This window comes from Oryctolagus cuniculus, chromosome 7, assembly GCF_964237555.1.
Source record: "Oryctolagus cuniculus chromosome 7, mOryCun1.1, whole genome shotgun sequence".
NCBI lineage: Eukaryota > Metazoa > Chordata > Mammalia > Lagomorpha > Leporidae > Oryctolagus > Oryctolagus cuniculus.
In genome coordinates this window covers 126752219-126774693 of record NC_091438.1, presented here as the reverse complement: position 1 = coordinate 126774693, position 22475 = coordinate 126752219, and the positions used below count along the sequence as shown (strand labels likewise).

General features: G+C 43.2%; 1 protein-coding gene across 3 annotated transcripts in view; it reads right to left on the bottom strand.

Moving 5' to 3' along the window:
• Window positions 1-220: 220 nt before the first annotated feature.
• PIK3R3 (phosphoinositide-3-kinase regulatory subunit 3) overlaps window positions 221-22475 on the bottom strand; it is a 155006-nt gene continuing 132751 nt past the window's right edge. For all 3 annotated transcript variants that reach the window (XM_051857838.2, XM_051857837.2, XM_070078571.1), the window contains 3 exons: window positions 11903-11977; window positions 10987-11157; window positions 221-3924 (listed from right to left, as the gene is read on the bottom strand). In XM_051857838.2, coding sequence (XP_051713798.1) covers window positions 3726-3924; window positions 10987-11157; window positions 11903-11977 — 445 coding nt within the window. In that variant the 3' untranslated portion in view covers window positions 221-3725. The remainder of the gene's footprint in view (window positions 3925-10986; window positions 11158-11902; window positions 11978-22475) is intronic.

The window sequence follows — 22475 nt, the reverse complement described above, 5'->3', positions numbered from 1 at the left end:
GGGTGCAGGGGCCCAAGGACTTCGACCATCCTCCACTGCTTTCCAAGGATATAGCAGAGAGCTGGATCGGAAGTGGAGCAGCCAGAACTTGAACCAGCGCCCATATGGGATGCCGGACCTGCAGGCGGCGGCTTTACCTGGTACACCACAGCGCCGGCTCCTTGGGAGTTTCAAGGGCTTGTCTTCACCCCACCCCTCCACAGCATGAAAACAAAGGTGCTTTATTGCAACGTCTTTATTGCGTTACTGGAGCAAGTTGGCCAGACTGTCCCCCTCTTGGGGAAGGTAAAAAACAAAACGACCAGAAAGTACCACCCCTCACCTTCCCCCTCCCTCCCCCACAACTGCACAGCAATGTCTGAACACACCTGGTGACAAGAACAATTTGCAAAAGTGGTCTAGGAACTACATCATGAACTGTCCCAACACAAGACATACAAGGTGGCTTCCTTGTGAACCAGATATTTACGAAAACTACATGAAATTTTTTTGACTACATCAAAGACAACAGAAGATTTTTCACAAGTAACAACAGGGCACCAAAGTCACATGCTGGAATTGGAATTAGTAAGGAAACGAGGTGGGCTGTCACAAGTGGCTGGAGCTAACGCGAGGCTGAGCAGTTGGCAGCAGAGGGCCCAGGCAAGCCCCTATCCGGACCGCTGGTTTCTGAGGCCTCCGACCCCTCACAGAGACTGACTCTGGGTTCTTAGCCGGCAGCAGGGACCTAGAAATCAGGAGCTGCCTATGTGCAATTCCTGGCTCAAGAACAAACAGGGCTGACTCCCTGCAGCAAGAAGAGACTCGTGGCAGAACCACACTGGCTCTCAACGCTGCTTCAGAGCATACGAGGCCCACAGTGAGAGGGAGAGCCCAGCGGGGCTTGCAAAGGGCAGAGTGGGGTGTTAGGAAGTCCTCGTCCTTGGCCAGATCACTGGATAGGACTTGGGCAACCCCTCCAGCCCTGAGCCACGGCCAAGCTGATGCCAGAGATGGCACCGTTTGGTAATGAAAGCTCCACATGAAGAAAATGGGCCTGGGGCCCGTGTCCGGCCAGCCCCAAGCTGGTTTCCTGTTGCTGGTTGGCTTCTCTTAGCCAGGAGAATAGTGAGTCCCTCTAGTCTTGATCTGTCTCTTTATCCTCTGCCTCAGTGAGACTGCAGTTACAATACCGAGAGAGAGGGAGCCCCAGGGTCCAGATCGTGGGACAGAACACAGACCTCCACTCACATGAAGAAGGCTGCCACCTGTTCCCAAGCTGCGGGTAGCGGAGCAGCGCACTGCCCCCCACATACCAGGCCCAGTGGTTAGCAGACTGGTCCCTGTGCCATTTCCATTTGCTTAGGAGCAAGCCAATCATGTGACAAGGTTCAGAAAAGATAACTTCCAACTTCTCAAATGATCCCTGGGTCTTGGATCCCACAAAGCAATGATTCTAATAACAAAAAATAAGAAAGGAAAGTGAAGGGATGTGTGTATGGCCCAGGGGCCTGGGAGGGTGGGGTGGGGGACAGCCTGTATCCACAAGCCATCCCCAGTTCAGTAACAAGATGGGGCTCGCTGTCTCCCCACACCCCGTCAGTGTCTGCCCAGCACGGTGGAGCCACACTGTTCAACACTGAAATATGTATCCTCAGTCCCATTTGGTTTCTTCTGAAAGAGACAGTAGAACATGCTAACGTTTTAGTACCAGAGAGGAGGGAGTCCTTGCACCCAATCTTGAGCATCCCACTGCTTAAGCAGGTGCCAAGCCACTCAGGTGTGTCCTGCAGCAATTAGCTTGGCATTACAGTAACACTTTAAGATTTCATCTTGCAGTCTGGGGAAGGGGGGCGCCCGCTATCTGTGACACAGAGGAGGCTTCATGTGTCTTTGCCTTACCCAGTCCTGAAACAGCAACAGGGACCAGGACAGCCAAGGCGCCCTTTCCTGGCCTGCATCACTGCCGCAGCTCTGGAGGTCTCTTCAACAATTTGTCTGTCTGTGGTCCCTTGTAGACCCTGTCACCCGAGTGCTCAGGGAAAAGTAGGACTTGCTTTCTTTCAGCCCCCAGATTTGAGCCTTCCTAGCTGTAAGCCTTATGAACCAAGACCCAGGGACTGGCTGCTTCTCTGACTCAGCTGGGACGCCTCACTGCACAGCTTTAGGCTCAAACAGCTGACTCACTCTGAGCCCATTATGCTTCCAGGCTGGGCTGGCAGGCAGCTGGACTCTATTTGTCAAATGAGTTCTGACTAATGAGTGTGGGGCACAATGGAATCAGGGTGGATGCCTGCGCCCCTCCCTGCCCCCATTCGCCAGCTTCACTCAGCTGGAAGGCTCAGACCACATGGGGCAGAAGCTCCCCGGCTAAAGTCACAACCACTGGAGCATAAGGGCAGACTGCACATCGCCTCAATGGCAGGATCACGAAACAGGCAGAGAAAGGCTTCCAGATGGCGTCTACTAAGTCTAAACCACAGGCCATCTTCTCTCCTTGCAGAAGCTTCAGAAACCACGGTATGGAAGCACGTGTGTAATGTGGTATGACCCTGACCCTGGACACCAGGGCCCCAGGGTCTGATTTACGGAGGTCCCTCACCACAGTCCGATTCCCCTTCTTAGCTTCCTGTGGTTCCCAACACCCTACCCAGCAAAGGAGAGGCAGACAAAGGAAAATTAAAGGATATCTACTGTTCCTGCAGGGCCTTTAAACTCGAGGAAGCACGTGTAGGACTGCTGTTCTGGGTTGTCATTTGGTATATGAAGCCATCTACAAGCACTGGATTGCACCTTTTCTTTACTCAAACAAGTTACAAAAGTTTCAAACAACAGATCATTCTTTAGGCTAAGGAAATACCACATAAGCACCAACTTCATTTTATCTCACCATCCCTACTGAAAAAAAGAAAAAGAAAATGTTGAGAAACAATGGCAGGGCAGAAGGAGTTCACTGATCAATCTTAGTGTTTGCTAAAACTCATAGATTCTAGTTGTCCTTTTCAAGTTTTGGTACAGAAATGTGCATTCAGCCACTAGTGCCACCTTCTCCCATCACAAATACTGTTTTGTTGGTTTCTGAAAATAATGCTTCTTAGAGGGAGGAGCTAGTGAGATGCTGAAGCCTAAATTATGTTGGTAAGAAAGAAGTACCTTCTGTTGAACATTTTTACTCCCTTGGCTTAGTCTTTAAATGAAATCCAAGCCTTCCCATTTTCCTTTGGTTGTTTTTTTCACCAAATCCCATTCTACTACGAAATCAAAACAGCTTTCTACAGGAAGAAGACTGTCAGACTTCTACAGAGAAGAAAGACTGTCAGAGCAAAACAGAATTCCCAACAGACCCATGGCCCTGTGGCACCTCAGAGATGGTGCTCAAAAGAGGCCATGGACTCTGCAGAGGCTTCCAAATGCAACCCTCAAATCCTACCCCCATCCAGCCCACCATGTTCTGTTGAGAGTGCCTGGCTAACCAGAAACAAAAATCCCAATGAAACAGACCTTCCACAAACCACATCTGCTTCCAGTTGATTATGTCCATGTGGCAGCACAGCCGAGTCCCACAGAACCCCAGGCCTCTTAGGCCCCCACACTGGCCAGCTGCTGTTCGGCCTCTCCACTTCACATTCACAGAATCACTTCTTGTGCAAAACAAGCAGTCTACGTAGAAAGAATGCCCTCATCGGAGTCGAATAAAAACTGTAGAAAAAAAATGCTAGAGAGCCACCTCTCTCCCCACTCCCTCTTTATCTGCAGAGCGAGGGCATCTGTGCGTGGACGGGGTAGGCGAGCCTGACGTTGAGGGAGTCGTTGTGCTGAACCAGGGACGTGTGCTGGTAATGGAGCACCAGCTCCTTCAGCGAGCTGTACAGGTTGTAGGGCTCTGCAAAGCCGTAGCCCCGCGCGGTGCTGTAGATCACACAGTGCTTCACCTCCCCGTCAGCGCTGCAATGAAACACCACAGGAGAAATGGTGAGGGACAGAACAGCATGTGAAAGGACAATGAGTGGCCCAAAGTGGGAGAGTAATTGTTATGCATGGAAGTGTCCTGTCAATCAAAGCTTGCAAAATTGCACTGCCCCCAACTCCTCGTACTTGGCCACGGATATAACTACATGCTAATAATTAACCAAAGAGGGAAAGGCTTGTTTGTCAACTCAATTCTATTCAGTGATCTATAGAACTATCCTTATGTCAGCACCTCACAGTCTGGATTAATTCAGCTTTGTAGTAAATTTTGAAATTATGAGATGTGACTACTACTATTTTTTCTATTGTTTTCTTTTTTCTATTATTGTGAATATTCAGGGTCTCTTGCATTTCCATATGAAAGTTAGGATCATCTTGTCCATCTCTGCAAACACCCAGATGGGATTTTCATAGGACTGCAGATCAATTTGGGAAGTACTGACATCCCAACATTAAGTCTTCTGATCCATGAACACAGGATTTATTTATTGAGGTCCTTTTAACATTTCTTTCAAATATGTTTTATAATTTTTAGTGTACAACCCCTATATTTCTTGTTTTATTCCTGAGTATTTCATCATTTTGTATTTATTGTAAATGTCTGTCTTCAATTTCATTTTTGGATGGTCCACTGCTGGTATACACAAGTACACCTTTGTATCTCGTAACCTGCAACCTTGCTAACCTATTATTTGTAACAGTTTACCTCTTCCTTGCTAATCAGGTATCTTTTATTTCTTTCTCTTGCTAAAACTGTTCTCTTGTACAATGAAGAACAAAAGTGGTTAGAATGGGTATCTGTATCTTATCGTGATCTTAGAGAAAAGCATTCATTATTCCATCATTAAATATGATGTTAGCTGTGGGTTTTTCATTGATAACTTTATCAGGTTGAGGAAGTCCCCTCATATTTCTGGTTTATTGAATGTTTTTTAACAGGAAAGATTGTTGGACTTTGTCAAACACCTTTTAAACATTAAGATATTTTCATTGTATTTGAAAGGGAGAGAGAGAGAGAAACAGAAGACAGATTATCCATCTGCTGGTTCATCCCCTAAATGTCCACAAATAGCCAGGGCTGAGCCAGACATAAACTGCCAAGCTTGGAATTTAATATGAGTCTCCCATGTCGGTGGCAGGGACCCAAGTACTTGAGCCATCATCTGCTGCCTCCCAAGGAATGCATTAGCAGGAAGTGGGACTGGAAATGGAGGAGCTGAAACTTGAACCAGGCACTCCAACATAGGATCTGGGCATCCCAAACATAATCTAAAGGGGTGCATCATCAATTGCCCTTGTCAAATGTTTTTTTTTTTGTGTGCTGCTATTGAGATTATCGTTTGCTTTGGTTCTTTATTCTATTAACATGAGTTATCACATCAATTGATTTTTTTCCATATTGAACCATCCTTGCATTCCTGGAATGAATGCTGTTATGCTGCTGGAGTTGTTTATTGTTAAGAGTTTTTATGGATTTTCATAAGGATTGTTAAGAATTTTTACTTCTGGCCAGCGCCGCGGCTCACTAGGCTAATCCTCCGCCTTGTGGCGCCGGCACACCGGGTTCTACTCCCGGTTGGGGCTCCAGATTCTGTCCTGGTTGCCCCTCTTCCAGGCCAGCTCTCTGCTGTGGCCAGGGAGTGCAGTGGAGGATGGCCCAAGTCCTTGGGCCCTGCACCCCATGGGAGACCAGGAGAAGCACCTGGCTCCTTGCTTCGGATCAGCGCAGTGCACCGGCCGCGGTGGCCATTGGAGGGTGAACCAATGGCAAAGGAAGACCTTTCTCTCTGTCTCTCTCTCTCACTGTCCACTCTGCCTGTCAAAAAATTTAAAAAAAAAAAGAATTTTTACTTCTATATTTATAAGGTCCATAGTTTTGTTTTTTGTTTTGTTTTGTTTTGTTTTTGCTGTCTTTATCTGCTTTTGGTGTCAGTCATACCATCCTCATAAAAAGAGTTGAACAATGTCTCAGTTGGTGTTAAATGTTTTTAAGTGTTTGGTAGAATGCACCAACACAGTCATTGGAGCCTGAGCTTTTCTTTGTGGATAGTTTTTGATTAATTCAATTTTAATTGTTATAGTCCTTTTTTTTAAAAAGATCTTGATTTATTTATTTGAAAGGCAGAGTTAGAGACAAGAGAGAGATCTTCTGTCTGCTAGTGGTTCACTCCTCAAATAGCTGCAATGGCCAGGGCTGGGCCAGGCCAAAGCTAGGAACCTAGAACTCCATTCAAATCTCCCATCTTCTGCTGCTTTCCCAGGTGTATTAGAAGGGAGCTGAATTGGAAGTGAAGCAGCCAGGAATCAAACTAGAGCCCATATGGGATGGTGGCATTGCAGGTAGCAGCTTAACCCACTGTGCCACAACACTGACCCCACTTGTTATAGTTCTATTCAAATTTTGTTTCTTCTTGAGTCAATTTTGGAAGCCTCTGTGCTCCTAGGTACTTGTCCAACAAAAAACATTAATTATTTGTTAGCATACAATTGTTTTTTAAATTCTTTTATTATCTTTTTTGTTTCTATAAAAATGTCCTCTCTTTCATCCTGATTTTAGTAATTTCTGTTCTTTCTGCCAGTTTAGCTAACGGTTGTTCATTTTGTGGATTTTTTTTCAAAAAATAACTTTTTGGTTTCATTGATTTTCTCATTTGTTTTCTATTCTCTATTTCATTTACTTCAGTTCTAATTTTTATTATTTCTTCCTTCTGCTTGAATGGGTTCATTTTGCTCTTTTTTAGTTTATTAATAGAAGAAAGATCATTGAGATTGTTCTTTTTTAATATAGACGCTTACAGCTATAAATTTCCCTCTAAGCCCTGCTTGAGCTGTACCACCTAAGTTTTGCTATGGTGTGGTTCCATTTTCATTCATATCAAAGTATTTAATAATGAGGCTGGCATTGTGGTACAGCAGGTTAAACAGCTGCTTGAGAGGCCTGCATCCCACATCAAAGTGCCTGCTTTGCATCTTGGTTATCCAGTACTTTGGATCTAACTTCATGCTAACATGCCTGTGAGGCAGCAGATGATGGCCCAAGTACTTGAGTTCCTGCCACCCACATGGTAGACCTAGATGGAATTCCTGTCTCCTGGCTTCAGCCTCATATAGCCCTTATTGTTGCAGGAATTTGGAGAGTGAGCCAGTGGGTGGAAGATTCTCTCTGTCTCCCCACCACCACCATCACTCTGCCTTATAAATAAACATAGAAATCTTAAACCAAAAAAATGTTTTATAATTTCCCCTGGTATATTTATTTTTGATTCACCAGGAATGTGTTTTTGTCAATGTATTTGTGATTACTCCAAATTTCCTTCTCTCTTTTTTGAAAGACTAGAAACAGAGACAAAAAGATCTTCCATCCAATCATTCACTCCTCAAATGTGTACAGCAGCTAGGGCTGAGCCAGGCCAAAGCCAGGAGCCCAGAACTCAGTCTAGGTCTCCAATGCGTGTGGAAGGGACCCAAGCACTTGAAACATTACATGCTGCCTCCCAGCATGTGCATTAGCAGGAAGCTGCCCTGTGGAGCAGAACCTGGATTTAAACCCAGGCACTCTGATACAGGATGCAGGTGTCTCAAGAAGTGGCTTACTTGGGGCCAGCGCTGTGGCAAAGTGGGTTAAATCCCTGGTCTGAAGCATTGGCATCCCATATGGGCACCAGTTCTAGTCCCGGCTGCTCCTATTCCAATCCAGCTCTCTGCTATGGCCTGGGAAAGCAGTGGAAGATGGTCCAAGTTCTTGGGCCCCTGCACCTGCATGGGAGACCTGGAAGAAGCTCCTGGCTCCTGGCTTCAGATTGGTGCAGCTCCAGCCGTTGCAGCCATCTAAGGAGTGAACCAGTGGATGGAAGACCTCTCTCTGTCTCTACCTCTCTCTGTCTCTACCTCTCTCTGCAACTCTTTCAAATAAATAAAATAGATCCTAAAAAAAAAAGTGGCTTACTGCACCAATTGCCTGCCCTCCTTCTGTTTTTGATTTACAATTTCATTCCATTTTGGTTGGAGAACACAATCTGTATGATTTCAATACTTTTTAATTTACTGAGATTTGTTTTATGGCCCAATTTATGGTTGGTCTATCCTGGATATTTCATGTGCATTTGAAAACAGTGTATTTTGAGGTTGGGTGGAACATTCTACAGGTGTCTACTTGTTTTATGGTATAAATCTTCTATTTCCTTGTTGAGCTTGTGTCTAATTGTTCTTTCCCTAATCAAATTTCTTATTTTTCAAAATGGCAACAACAATAAGATCACAGGTTCTCAATTTCTGACTCTCCAACCTGGTGGAACGCATGTACTGCTGGATGTATGTCTTTATCCTAAGGAGTTCAGCAATTTCATCTTAGGCTTCTTCTTTTTTTTTTTTTTTAACAGAAATTAACATAGGAAAAACGAGTTGCATGTCTTGATGTCCTATTACATGATCACTTTAATTTTTCTATGAGACTCTTCAAAAAAAAACAGAAATTATTTACATTCCTACAGTTCAGTATATAGCCTAAGTATACTGGGAGACCACTATAGATAGGCTTTTCCTCAGAGTAATTGTCAAACAAGGGGAAGATTCTGTGATGTAGCCTGCTTTGCTTCCAAATGTCCTCAGTAAGAACTCAAGTATGTTAGGGTTGGTGCTGTGGCTCAGTGGGTTAAGCTGCAGCCTGCAGTGACAGCATCCCATATGAGCACTGGTTTGAGTCCAAGTTGCTCCACTTCTAATCCAGCTCCCTGCTAACGTGCCTGAGAAAGCAACAGAAGATGGCCCAAATCCCTGGGTCCCTGCACTCATGCAGGAGACCCAAAAGAAGCTCCCGACTCCTGACTTTGACCTGGCGCAGCCCTGGCTGTTGCAGCCATTTGACAGGTGAATCACTGGATAGAAGATCTCTTTCTCTTTGTCTCTCCTTCTCTTTCTCTGTAACTCTGCCTTTCAAATAAACAAATAAATCTCTTTTTTTAAGGTTTACTTATTTATTAGAGAGGCAGAGGTTCACTCCTCAGACGGCCGCAACCGCCAGAGCTAAGCCAATCCGAAGCCAGGAGCTTCTTCCGGGTCTCCCATGGAGGTACAGGGGCCCAAGCACTTAAGCCATCTTCCACTGCTTTCCCAGGCCATAGCAGAGAGCTGGATAGGAATTGGAGCGTCTGGGACTTGAATTGGCACCATAAAGGATGCCAGCACTGCAGGCAGTGGCTTTACCCACTACGCCACAGCACCAGCCCCACAAATAAATCTTAAAAAAAAAAATAAATAAAGAATCCAATATGAAGGGTGACTGTAGTTAGTTCTAACAGGCAAGTGTGGTCAAGTCTGGTACTCAATGGAGGAGAACAAGAGCACAGTTCCCCAAGACATTCAAGCTACTCATTGATTTCCCACCAGTCAATTCTTAACCTATAAGCAGCTCTTCAGTGACCTGGGTAAGGATGAGAGATAGGGCTTACCATCTTCCTTTTTATTTTTTGTAAAGGATCCCAAACCTCGCAAGAACCATCCTTTCCTGTCGCTTCCATTCAGTTAACTTGACAGCCCGGTCACACAAAGTGAAATGGTGCAGGGAGTTTTACATCTAATAGTAATCTGATGCACTCTTCATCTCTCCCCCATTTTCTACCCATACACATCTCACTCACCCTGTCAAGGTCCAGCTCAAATGCCTCTTCCACAATACCCCCTCCCCATCTTCTCTTTCTGTACCAGAATTAACAGGTGTGCATGTTCATGGCCTATTTTTTTTTTTTTTAATTTTTTGACAGGCAGAGTGGACAGTGAGAGAGAGAGACAGAGAGAAAGGTCTTCCTTTGCCGTTGATTCACCCTCCAATGGCCGCCATGGCCGGCGCACTGCGGCCGGCGCACCGCGCTAATCCGATGGCAGGAGCCAGGTGCTTCTCCTGGTCTCCCATGGGGTGCAGGGCCCAAGCACCTGGGCCATCCTCCACTGCCCTCCCGGGCCACAGCAGAGAGCTGGCCTGGAAGAGTGGCAGCTGGGACAGAATCCGGCGCCCCAACCGGGACTAGAACCCGGTGTGCTGGCGCCGCAAGGCGGAAGATTAGCCTAGTGAGCCGTGGCGCCGGCCATGGCCTATTAATAATAACTATTTCATTTCATTTATCTTGGATATTTTGTGAAGTGAGCAAAGCCTGGTGTAATATAAAAATGTGGGTTTTGAAAACAGGTAAACTTGGATTCAAAGTCTGACTTCATGACACAAGTAGACCACTGAAGAGAAGATGATCACATAAGCACTGGGTACTCTGTTAATATGAATGACTTTTGTCTATCCTTGCTCATCTTGCCCTCCCTGAGAGTTCAAACACTGTCAGCTGTGTTTTCTTTCTTCCATGTCCATCAATAACATCATCATCATCATGTGATTACTAACATGTCCTTAGTCTGTACCAATACTGTTCAAAGCATACAGCATACTGTATCACACGACCCTTACAAAACCCCAAAGCAGTATTATTATCATTGTTATTACCCTTATTTTACAGGTAAGGAACCAGGGCAAAGAAAAGTTAAGTAATTTACCCAAGTTTACACAGCTACTAAGCAGTACATAAGATCATAATAAGGAAAATACATGCATATTTTTCTTTCACTACCTCAACAAAATACTATTTAAAAACTTAGTTTTTCTTCTGAAATAAAAATAGTTCCATTCAATCAAACTTCTCTAATCTATAATGGAAACTAAGTTAAACCTGCAAGAGTATACTAAAAATTGATTTTTTTTCAATTCAAGATATCATAGATTCCTGAAATCTAACAACAGCAACTCATAGAGCTTTATCTACTTACTATGTAAATTAACATCTCCAAAACAATTTCAGATATCATTTCTCCTAAAACTTTTTTCTTCATAAAAGCATTAATGGTCTATGCCATACCTCCTCACAGGTTATTGTACTTTAACTAATTTCATGTAAATTTGTATGAGGGGTTGATTTTCTACTAATCACTGCAATAGGTTTCAAAAGGTCATATCCCCCTTAAGAACCGAAAGATTTCATAAATCATAAGAAGACTTACACCACAGAGCAAGCATAGCATCCTTTCTTGCTACTCTCACGAATTAAGAATGCACCATCGGGTTTCCCATAAAGCAAGTCCTCTGCTTGTACTCGATTGATATCCTCAACGAACCAGGTTTTCTCATCATAATGTGGCAGGTTTTCATCTTCCTCATTGATAAAATAGGTTCTAAAAATTAAATGTTTAAAACATTATTGTGATAATAAGGTTACTTACACCTAAAAGCAAAATCATGAAGAGAATGTTCGTGTAAATCTTTAACCATAAAATGACAAGCAAAATTGCAATTAGTTGGGTGTTTGGTTTTTCTTTCCTTCTTATTGTCTTTTATTTGAAAGGCATAGAGACAAAGAAAGATCTTCTATCCACTGGCTCACTCCCCAAATGCCCACAACAGCAGAGGGTGGGCCAAGACATAGACAACAGCCAGGAACTCCACCTGGGACCCAAAAACTTAAGCCATCACCTGCTGCTTCCCAGGGTGCACATTAGCAGGAAGTTGGAATTGGAAGGGAGCCAGGACTTGAACTTATGACTCCAATATGGGTTGCAGGCATCTCAAGCAGCACCTTAACCACTGTGCCAAATGCCTGCCTCAAGTTCTTGTTTGTTTTTTTTTTTAAAACAACTTTGTTACTTGCTATGGTGCAGAAAGCACAGAGTTCACATGTCCATTCAATAAGCTGAAACGTGAATATCTTAACAGCAGTGCTTATGCATGCAGATTTATGGGCAGGAGGTCAAATTCAAATGTCTAAGGGTACTCTTCAGGCAGTTCAATTCAAAAGATACAAAGTTCTTGATTCAATGTCCTCAAGTGACAGTGAGAATCAACTTTGAGTATGCATAAAGAAGGCCCACGTATTATAGTGGGAACAAAGCCCTCTGAGAGAAAGGTACAGAGAAAACATACTCATCGGCATCCTCATTCTTGATTCCCAGCCAGGCATTCAGGCGCTTCTGCCTCACTCCTTTGTGATTGAGCCACCTGCCAGAGGGAAGACACCAGTGTCAGTATCTATGGAAACACTGCCTGGACCAACTAGCTATGTCCAAACCAACCAAATTCCCAAAGTCTAGGGACCTCTTATTTCCCCTAATCCCTGAAGAGTGACCAGAGATTTCCCTAAATTAATCTCTCCACTACTTTTCCTTTACTACCATGATGAATTTTTTTTCTGCAAAAACGCAGAAACACAGCAAGTTACTTGAAATGAGCCATTTCTAGTTTTTCTTTTCTAGAAAGTTATACCATCACCAGCATGCATATGTTTGTATTCACACATGATGGCACATCTGTTCCTGATCATGAGTTAGGTAAGAATGGTGTCACAAACGCAATCTCCACTAAGCCAGAGAGCCCATTTCCTGTGTGGTCCAATGAATTGAGTTTAAAGGTCTAACCAGAAATGTCAAAATCTATTTTTGCATCTAAACAAGCAACAACAAGAAATTCAGGGTGGTAATTTGTGTAATTAATATAAATTTACTTCATCACCAAGCAAATCATAGTATCTTAAAATATTAATTTTCAATAATATCTTAAAATATTATAACATTTCAGTTATAAAATTATATAAACCATCATATTTAGTTCCTTTCAGATGGCCAACTGTCTAAACATGGAGTAGAGTATAAAAACACTTTTTCTCTTTTTGTTTTAAATATTTGTATTTATTTGAAAGTCAGAGTTACACAGAGAGAGAAGGAAAGGCAGAGAGAGAAAGAGAGGTCTTCCATCCACTGGTTCACTCTTCAATTGGCTGCAATGGCCACAGCTGTGCTGATCTGAAGCCAGGAGCCAGGAGCTTCCTCTGGGTCTCCCAGGTGGGTGCAGAGGCCCAAGGACCCGAGCCATCCCCCACTGCATTCCCAGGCCATAGCAGAGAGCCAGACTGGAAGCGGAGCAGCCAGGACTTGAACTGGTGCTCACATGGGATGCCAGCACTGCAGGAGGTGGCTTTACCCACTACGCCACAGTGCCCCTAAAAATAATTTTTCAACACCACCCTCAAGCAAGGTTCCCAATCACTCAGGTCTTGTTATAAACATCATCTCCTAAGGCAAGACTATCTTAATTGTCCCCAATAAGACAAGCCCTAAGCACTCTACACTTTACTTCATTTATTCATCTTCACAGCACTTTATTAGACTCTATTGCTTTAGGGGCTGGCGCTATGGTGTAGCAGGTAAAGCCCCTGCAGTGCCAGCACCCCATATGGGTGCCAGTGTGAAAAACTATGCATGGATTTCATGGAAAGCCATGACACGGTGGCAAAAAAAAAATCTAAATGAAAGATCTTGGTGAACAAGACCCCAGCAGAAGGAACAGGCCATCAAGGAAAGAAGCACCTTTCTCTGAAGGGAGGAAGGAACCTCCACTGTGATACGGCCTTGACTAAACAAGTTCAGAGTTGGTGAACTCAAGGGGCTTCCATAGCCTAGACAGCTCATAGCAAGAGTCTTGGGTGATTGCTTACATCATAAATAAGAGTGCCAATTGTTAAATCAACAACGGGAGTCACTGGGTACATGCTCCCCACGTAGGATCTCTGTCCTTAATGTGTTTAACTATGAAACTCAAAAACAACACTACTAGTCGAACAATACCCTATACCTGGTTCGGTTGTATGAGTGCAGCCTGTTGAAATCCCTGCTTAGTATATACTAAGTTGATCTTCAGTATATGAAGGTAATTGAAAATGAAATGTGATGAAGGACGGGATGGGAGAGGGAGTGGGAGAGGGGAGGGCTACGGGAGGGAGGGGGGTGGGGGGGGAAGCCACAACAATACAAAAGTTGCATTTTATGTTCTACTTAAAACTATTGGTTGAACTCTGTAATTAATACACAGTTACTCTTAGGTGTTCAATTAATGCTATACCTAGTACTCAAATAGTATTTTACACTTTGTGTTTCTGTGTGGGTGCAAAATGTGGAAATCTTTACTTAATATATGCTAAATTGATCCTCTGTATATAAAGATAATTGAAAATTAATCTTGGTGTGAAGGGAAGGGGAGAGGGAGTGGTAGAGGGGAGCGTTGTAGGTGGGAGGGAAGTTATGGGGGGGAGGAAGCTATTGTAATCCATAAGCTGTACTTTGGAAATTTATGTTCATTAAATAAAAAAAAGAAAAAGAAAAAGAAGAGAAAAACTATGTATGTATTTCAAAATTTTTTCTACCATAATAAACTCATATAATTCCATTTTTCCATGAACTTTCTGAAATAACCTTGTATTTCCTAGTGGGCTATTTTTAATCAAATCTTCATAACTAATTCCAGGATTACTTTGTATCTGTCTCTGACCCCACTTACACCACATAACCTGGCATCACTCCTCACTTTTTTTTTTTTTTAAGGATTTATTTATTTATTTGAAAGAGTTACACAGAGAGAGGAATCAACAGCGAGAAAGGAGAGGGAGAGGGAGAGGGAGAGGGAGAGGGAGAGGGAGAGAGAGAGAGAGAGAGAGAGAGAGAGAGATTTTATCTGCTGGTTTACTCCCCAGATGGTAGTAACAGCTTGGATTGGGCCAGGCTAATGCCAGGAGCAGGAGCTTCCCACGTGGGTACAGGGGTCAAGCACTTGGGCCACCTTCCACTGTTTTCCCAGGCCATTAGCAGGGAGCTGGATCAGAAGTGAAGCAGCTGGGACTTGAACCAGAGCCCAAATGGTATGCTGGTATCCCAGGTGGAAGTTTTACCCACTACGTCACAACATCGGCCCCATTACAGCTCATTTTAAAAATTATTTTACAGCTTATTTGCAGCTTTTCTCATTAAGACTTACATTTAGTGAAGCTGAAGAATAATATGTGATCTTCACTAAACAGTTTAGAATTGACCCCCCTCCAACATCAACACTTCTCTCAGCAAAAAAAAAGATTCCTCTAAAGATTCTTATCATTCAATTTTCTAACCATAACAAAACTAACCTTCCTGTTCTTAGAGAGTTAAGCACACTGGGTAAAATGCCTGCAATATTACACCACATTTTCTCTCACATCCTCATCTTCCTTTAACCACAAACCTCTGAATGGAACCTCTCTTTTTATGTTGGGGCAAGTCAGGACACCCAGGAAAGGACAGGAGAACAGGGAACAGAGGGAATGTCTTTGGCCCATCCTCCATTTAGGATGGTGCTGACTTTCTACCATAAGAAACTTTTCCAATATCCCAAAGTCCATTTTGAGACATTATTATTATTTGGAGTCCTTAAATATCTATTAATGCCAGAAACTGACTAGCTTGTAAAAACCATTCTGAAAAAAATCTCAAATAACATTAGTAAATATGTCAATTTATACTTAACTCACTGTAATGGAATAATGCCTTGGTGACATTAAAGGTAGTAAATTCTCCAGGGAAAATCTGGAATAAAGCAAGCACAAAAGACCTACCAGGCAGTTCTGAGCCAGTTAACAACAGTGTGGTCTGAGACCAGGCCTTTCACTGTGTCTCAGTCCACCTCGTTTAAAACAACAAGGCAAATATGAGTATTATTCCCACAGCCTACATGGACATTATCTTAACTATCAAGTTCCAACTTTTCAATTCTGTAGTATTTCGGAAAGATAATGTTCACTTCAAAGTTACCATAAGTGATATATTTATGGCTCAATTTAAGTCTTTTTTAAAAAAAATTACTTATTTATTTGAAAGGCGGAGTTACAGAAAGGCAGAGAGAGAAAGAGAGAAAGGTCTTCTATCTGCTGGTTCATTCCCCAAATGGCCACAGCGGCCAGAGCTGTACTGATCCAAAGCTAGGAGCTTAGAGCTTCTTCCAGGTCTCCCATGTGAGTACAGGGGCTCAAGGATTCAGGCCATCTTCTATTGATTCCCCAGGCCATAGCAGAGAACTAGATCAGAAGTGGAGCAGCCAGGACTCAAACTGGCACACATATGGGATGCTGGCACTGCAGGTGGTGGCTTTACCTGCTACACACTACAGTGCCAGCCCCTCAATTTAAGTCTCTATAGGTATCCTACACATAAGACAATGGGACATATTTAATCTCAGCCATCACTGGGGGTCTTCTCCTATACAATGTACACACAGAGAGAAAATAGCTAGTGTCAGCACATCCTTCCTAGCCCTCATCCCAGCAAGTCGGGAGGAGGGGGTGGGCAATATGTATTTACAGTTTCCTTTCCAAATATCTAATTAGCCTTGCAATCCAACTACACTTTAAGAGGAAAAGAGCTTGTCTTTCAGTCCAGGACAAGTGATTAAGCTAGGAAGACCCTAGGAGAAGGGGATAGGGAAAAAATACTTTGCAAGTGAAGCACTAGTCCTGAAAGAAAGTTTGGATTCCCCAGAGGCAGGCTGTAGTATGAAATGTGGTGACAGAAAAGGGTGTCTTATGCACAGGACACCCTGGATGAAGGACAGGATTCAGAGTCTGTTACCAGTCAAGGAGGAAATTACTGGGAAAGCACTTCTGAATTTTTTGGAACAGTGGAACTTAACCAGATGGCAGGATGCATTTACTAGGAACAGAAGGAGTATCCAATGATAGCAGGCAGAAGGGAGGGTAAAGGACCTTGTGCTCCCTAGTTTCACCTGGCACTACTTCAGGGTAACATTCTTAGACTTTGTGTGTGTGTGTGTGTGTGTGTGTGCTGTAGGAGATAGGAGTTTTTTTGTTTTGTTTTGTTTTTTTGTTTTTTTTTTGTTTTGTTTTTTTGACAGGCAGAGTGGACAGTGAGAGAGAAACGTCTTCCTTTACATTGGCTCACCCTCCAATGGCCCAATGGCCGCCACGGCCGGCATGCTGCGCTGATCTGAAGCCAGGAGCCGGGTGCTTCTCCTGGTCTCCCATGTGGGTGCAGGGCCCAAGGACTTGGGCCATCCTCCACTGCACTCCCAGGCCATAGCAGAGAGCTAGACTGGAAGAGGGGCAACCGGGACAGAATCTGGCGGCCCGACCGGGACTAGAACCTGGTATGCCGGTACCGCACAGGTGGAGGATTAGCTTATTGAGCAGCACCGGCCAGGAGCTTTCAATAACTTAAAGAGGAATATAACTTGTCTGACACCAGACTGGGTGAACAGAACTTCATACTCCCCATATAAGAAAAGTGAAGTGAAATAATATACATAATAATTTGAAAAAAATCACTTCTAAAAATTTAGTTATCAGAAATGTATTACTTGGACTTGCACTGTGTTGTAGTAGGTTAAGCCTCCATCTGCAGCACAGACATCCCATATGGGTGCCAGTTTGAGTCCCAGCTGCTCCACTTCCAACCCAGCACCCTGCTAATAGGCCCAAGAAAGCAGCAGAAGATGGGCCCCTGCGCCCATGTTGGAGATCTGGAAGAAGTTCCTGGCTCCTAGATTTGGATTAGCCCAGCTCTGGCCATTGTGACCATTTGGGGAGTGAACCAATAGATGGAAGACCTCTCTGTCTCTTCCTCTCTGTCTGTAACTCTGCCTCTCAAATAAAATAAAGAAATATATTAAGGCATGATTCATTACTTTAAGAAACTTAGACAATTACTGCTGATGTAGATATAAAATAGTGAAGCCACCTTGCAAAATAGTCTGGGTCCTTCCTCTGATATGACTATAAATGCAGAATGACTATATGGCCCAGGATTCTACTCCATGGTATGAATGCAAGAGAATTGAAAACAAATGTCCATAAAAAACCTGCACGTGGATGTTCACAGCAGCATGAGTGATAAAAGCCAAAAGGCAGGAAAACCCCAAATGTCCATCAATGATAGTTAAACAAAATGTGGCATAGCCATAAACTGAACACTATTTGGAAACAAAAAAAAGGGAATGAAGTACTGATACACAATATGACAAGGATGAACCTTAAAAACATCAAGCTAAATGAAATAAGCCAGTCAAAAAGACTACATAACATATGTTTCCATTTATATGAAATATTCAGAATAGGCAAATTTATAGGGACAAAGTATATTAGTGGCTGATTAGGGATAGATGATAGAATGATGGGTATAACAGGTAAAGTGCAAAAGGTTTCTTATTAAAAAATTTTTATATATTTTCATTTAATCCAAATGGCAGAGAAACACACAAAGAAAGAAACTGAGAGACAGATGCCTATCTTCCACCCACTGGTCCACTCCCCCAAATACCCACAACAGTCAGGCCTGGGCCAGGAGGAAGCCAGTAGCCTAGAATTCAATCCAGGTCTCCTATGTATGTGGCAGGGACCCAAGCACTTCAACCATTTCTACCACCTCCCAGGGGCACACTAGCAGGAAGCAGGCACTCTGATATGGGACGCAGCTGTTCCAAGCAGTGTCCTAACCACTGCACCAAATGCCTGCCCCCAAGGTTCATTTTTTTAAGATTTATTTATTTATTAATTGAAAGGCAGAGTTACAGAGAGCAGAGAGAGAGAGAGATCTTCCATCCACTGGTTCACTCCCCAAATTGGCCTGGTTCATATCCCCTGGTTCACTCCCCAAATCGGGAGCACTCAGGCCATCTTCTACTGCTTTCTCAGGCCATAGCAGAGAGCTGGATTGGAAGAGGAATGGCTGGCACTTGAACCAGTGTCCATATGGGATGACGGCACTGTAGGTTGGGGCTTTAACCTGCTGTGCCACAGTGCCAGCCCCAAGGTTTATTTTTAGGGTGCTAAAATGTTCTAAAATATGGGTTAATGATTGCAAATACTTGTGAATACACTGAAAACATTGAAATGTACATTTTAAGTGGGTTAATTGTATGGAACATAAACTATTTCTCAAAACTCATCATTAATGTATCTATGTGGTAATGACAAGTTATTATTTATTTTAAATTTATAAATTTAGATTTCTAAATACCATGAAAATTAAATGATCATAAAAACTAACCTAAACTCAAAATTAAAAAGAGTTTTTACAGTTGTGGCACATCAGGTCAGGCTCCTGCCTATGATGCTGGAATCCCATATGGACACCAGTTCAAATCCTGACTGCTCCACTTCCAATCCAGCACCCTGCTGACTTGCTTGGGAAAGCAGAAGATGGCTTGAGTGCTTGGCCCTCTGCAGCTTACCTGGGAATCCAAGATGGAGTTCCTGGCTCCTGGCTTCAGCCTGGCCCAGAGCTGACCATCTGGGGAATGAACAAGTGGATGGGAAGATCTCAGTCTCTCTCTCTCTCTCTCTCTCTCTCTCTCTCTCACTCTCACTCTCACTCTCACTCTCCTTTTCCTTCTCTCTCTGTAACTCTGCCTTTCAAATGGAAGTGGAGTAGCTAGGACACAAACTGGCACATATAGGATGCCTACTTTGCCACAACACCAGCCCTCCAAAATCCTTTTCTGAAAGGAAATTTTAAACCTAATGTATTTTATACTTTTAATGTATGTATTGACTTGTAATATATATAAAGTACATAAATCTTTTATGTACATACTAACTGCTTGTTTCATTTTTTTCTTTTGAGAGACAGAGAAAGAGAGCAAAGGAAAGAGATAGTTTCCGTCTGTTGGTGCATTCCTCAAATGCCTGCAACACTGAGGCTATGCCTGGCCAAAACTGGGAGCTGGGAACTCAATCCACATCTTTCAGATGAGTGACAGAGACCTAAATGCTTGAGCCATCTCCCTTGCCTCCCAAGGTGCACATTAACAGGAAGGTGGAAATCAGAGCCATTGCTGGGAATCTAATCAAGACACTCCAGTAAGGATACAGGCATCCCAAGAGTCATCCTAACCACCAGGACAAATGCCCATTCTTGATTAATTTGCATGTTTGTATAAGCCCATGTAACCCAACTCAGATGAAGATTCAGAATATTTCTAGGATGCCACAAGTTTCCCTCATGCCATCTTCCCATCAATACCCCCACCATAAGCAATCACTATTCTTAATTCTTTACCGCAGATAGATCTTTCCCATTTTTGAGCTTCAAGTAAATAGAACTTTATAGTAGAAATGTTTTCTTTTATATGTAAGAATATAAAATAAGAATAAAAAGATACATTATATATCTTAACATTCAAAAATATCCTAGAAATAGTACATCAGGATCTCAGCAGAGAATCTCAAAAAATCCTTGTGGGTTATGCAGTGAGAAGTCAGGGAAATGTCCACACACAAAGAGAGTATTCGGGTATTACAGAATTCCAACCTATTCATCAGAACCAAAGAGAAACAATGCTCAGTATCATGCAACAACACAGGTTCTTCAGGACTGATATACAAAGTTCAGCATTAGCTCAAGTTCATGAAGCCTAGAGACAATTCTCTGTTAGAAATATCAAAGTATAGACTATCCTTGAAGCAACCCTTCCAAAGAGGTAGTTGCTGGATGTGTCTCCCTCAACATTGCAGCTGTCCTTACTAGCAAGCAGAGCATGACTCTGCTGTCCATGATGTTATCTAAACTTTTACATTTAGCTTACCTAACCCCAATAAAGGAAATTTCAATAACTGGTTTGCCACATGCTATGATATGAATGTTGATGTTGTCCTATATTTCATATACTGAAATCCTAAACCCCAAAGTGATGGTATTAAGAAGTGGGGACTTTGGGAGGTGATTAGGTCATAGGGGCAGAACCTTTGTGAATGCCATTGTGGCCTCAAAAGGGAGGCCTGAGAGAGAACTATCACTTCTTCCATCATGTGAGGACACATATATTAGGAGCCATGTATGAATCAAAAAGCAGGCCCTCACCAAATACCAAATCTGGGGCCAGTGCTGTGGTGCAGCAGGTTAAAGCTCCAGCCTGCAGTGTCAGCATCCCATATGGGCACTGGTTTGTGTCCCAGATGCTCCTCTTATGATCCAGCTCTTTGCTATGGCCTGGGAAAGCAGTAGAATATGACCCAAGTCCTTGGGCCTTGCTCCTGCATGGGAGACCTAGAGGAAGCTCCTGGATCCTGGCTTCGGATCAGCTCAGCTCTGACCATTGCAGTCATTTGGAGAGTAAGCCAGCAGAATGGAAGACCTCTCTCTCTTGCTCTACTTCTCTTTGTTACTCCTCTTTCAAAATAAATTAAAAAAAAAATACCAAATCTATCACTGTCTTAATCTTACACTCACCAGACTCCAGAACAGTAAGAAATATTTTTTTGTCTATAAGCTACCCAATTTATGGTATTTTATTACAGCAGCTGACTGGACAAAGACTCCACACTTATTTATCCCCTTGGGATTGTACATTTCCTAATATCTCTAGCACTTTTCAGGGCAAAGAAGTGTTTCCATTTGGCCACAGCATAGTCTTTTGTGACCTCTCTTCAGCTTCATGACATAACCAGAACCACAAAAGCATTACAAGAACAAAAACATTCTTCTTTTACATAAGGCATGTTCTTGCTTTGTTTACATAGTTCTTCAGTATACTATGTACACTTGTTTGACTTTTTGTTTTTTGCCACAATTGCAAATGATCTCTTAAAAGGGGTGTTGTTAAAAACTATTCAGAACAGTATAGCTCTACCTGATTACCACCCAAAACATTATCTTAAATTTTCCTCTATTGAAACTCACCTGTTATTATTTCAATCTCTAGTTCTATATTTTATCCCCTACTACCTTCCTTCTCACACAAAGAAACCTTGAAATTCTCACACAAAGAAACCCAGAATTAGAAGTCATTGTTTGATTTTCCCCTGCCAGGAGTTTGAACTGAGTGGTGTTACATGCATGAAGCCTACCTATAAATATTATTTCATAATAGTACTTTCATTACTCAAAACTAAATCTAACACATTTTCTTTTCTCATGGATCTAGCCTTCAATGAAGCAATTATTTGTCCTTTTTCTTTAATTTACTTATTTGACAGGTAGAGTTACAGACAGTGAGAGAGAGAGAGAGAGAAAGGTCTTCCATCCGATGGTTCACCCCCAAAATGGCCACAACAGCTATACTGATCCGAAGTCAGCAGCCAGGTACCTCTTCTTGGTCTCCCACGCGGGTGCAGGGGTCCAAGCACTTGGGCCATCCTCCACTGCCTTCCTGGGCCACAGCAGAGAGCTGGACTGGAAGAGGAGCAACCTGGACTAGAACCTGGTGCCCATATGGGATGCCAGTGCCACAGGCAGAGGATTAACCAAGTGAGCCATGGTGCCAGCCCCTATTTGTCCTTCTAAAAATCTAATCCGGCACTTGGCTCTGTTGTGCAATGGATAGCGCATTGGACTTCTAAAAATCTAATCCACACATTTCATTCCAACAATAATCTTTGACTCTATATTTAGATAACATCCTTACTATGACTATGTTTGGCTAAATCAGTTTTCTCTAATTTAAAACATTGGGTTTCAGGGCCAACACTGTGTTGTAGTAGGTAAAGCTGCCGCCTGCAGTGCTGGCATCCCATATGGGCGCCAGTTCCAGGCCTGGTTGCCCCGCTTCCGATCCAACTCTCTGCTATGGCTTGGCAAAGCAGTAGACAATGGCCCAAGTCCTTGGGCCCTGCATCCTCGTGGGAGACCAGGAAGAAGCTCCTGGCTTCTGGCTTTGGATCAGCCCAACTCCAGCCATTGCGGCCATCTGG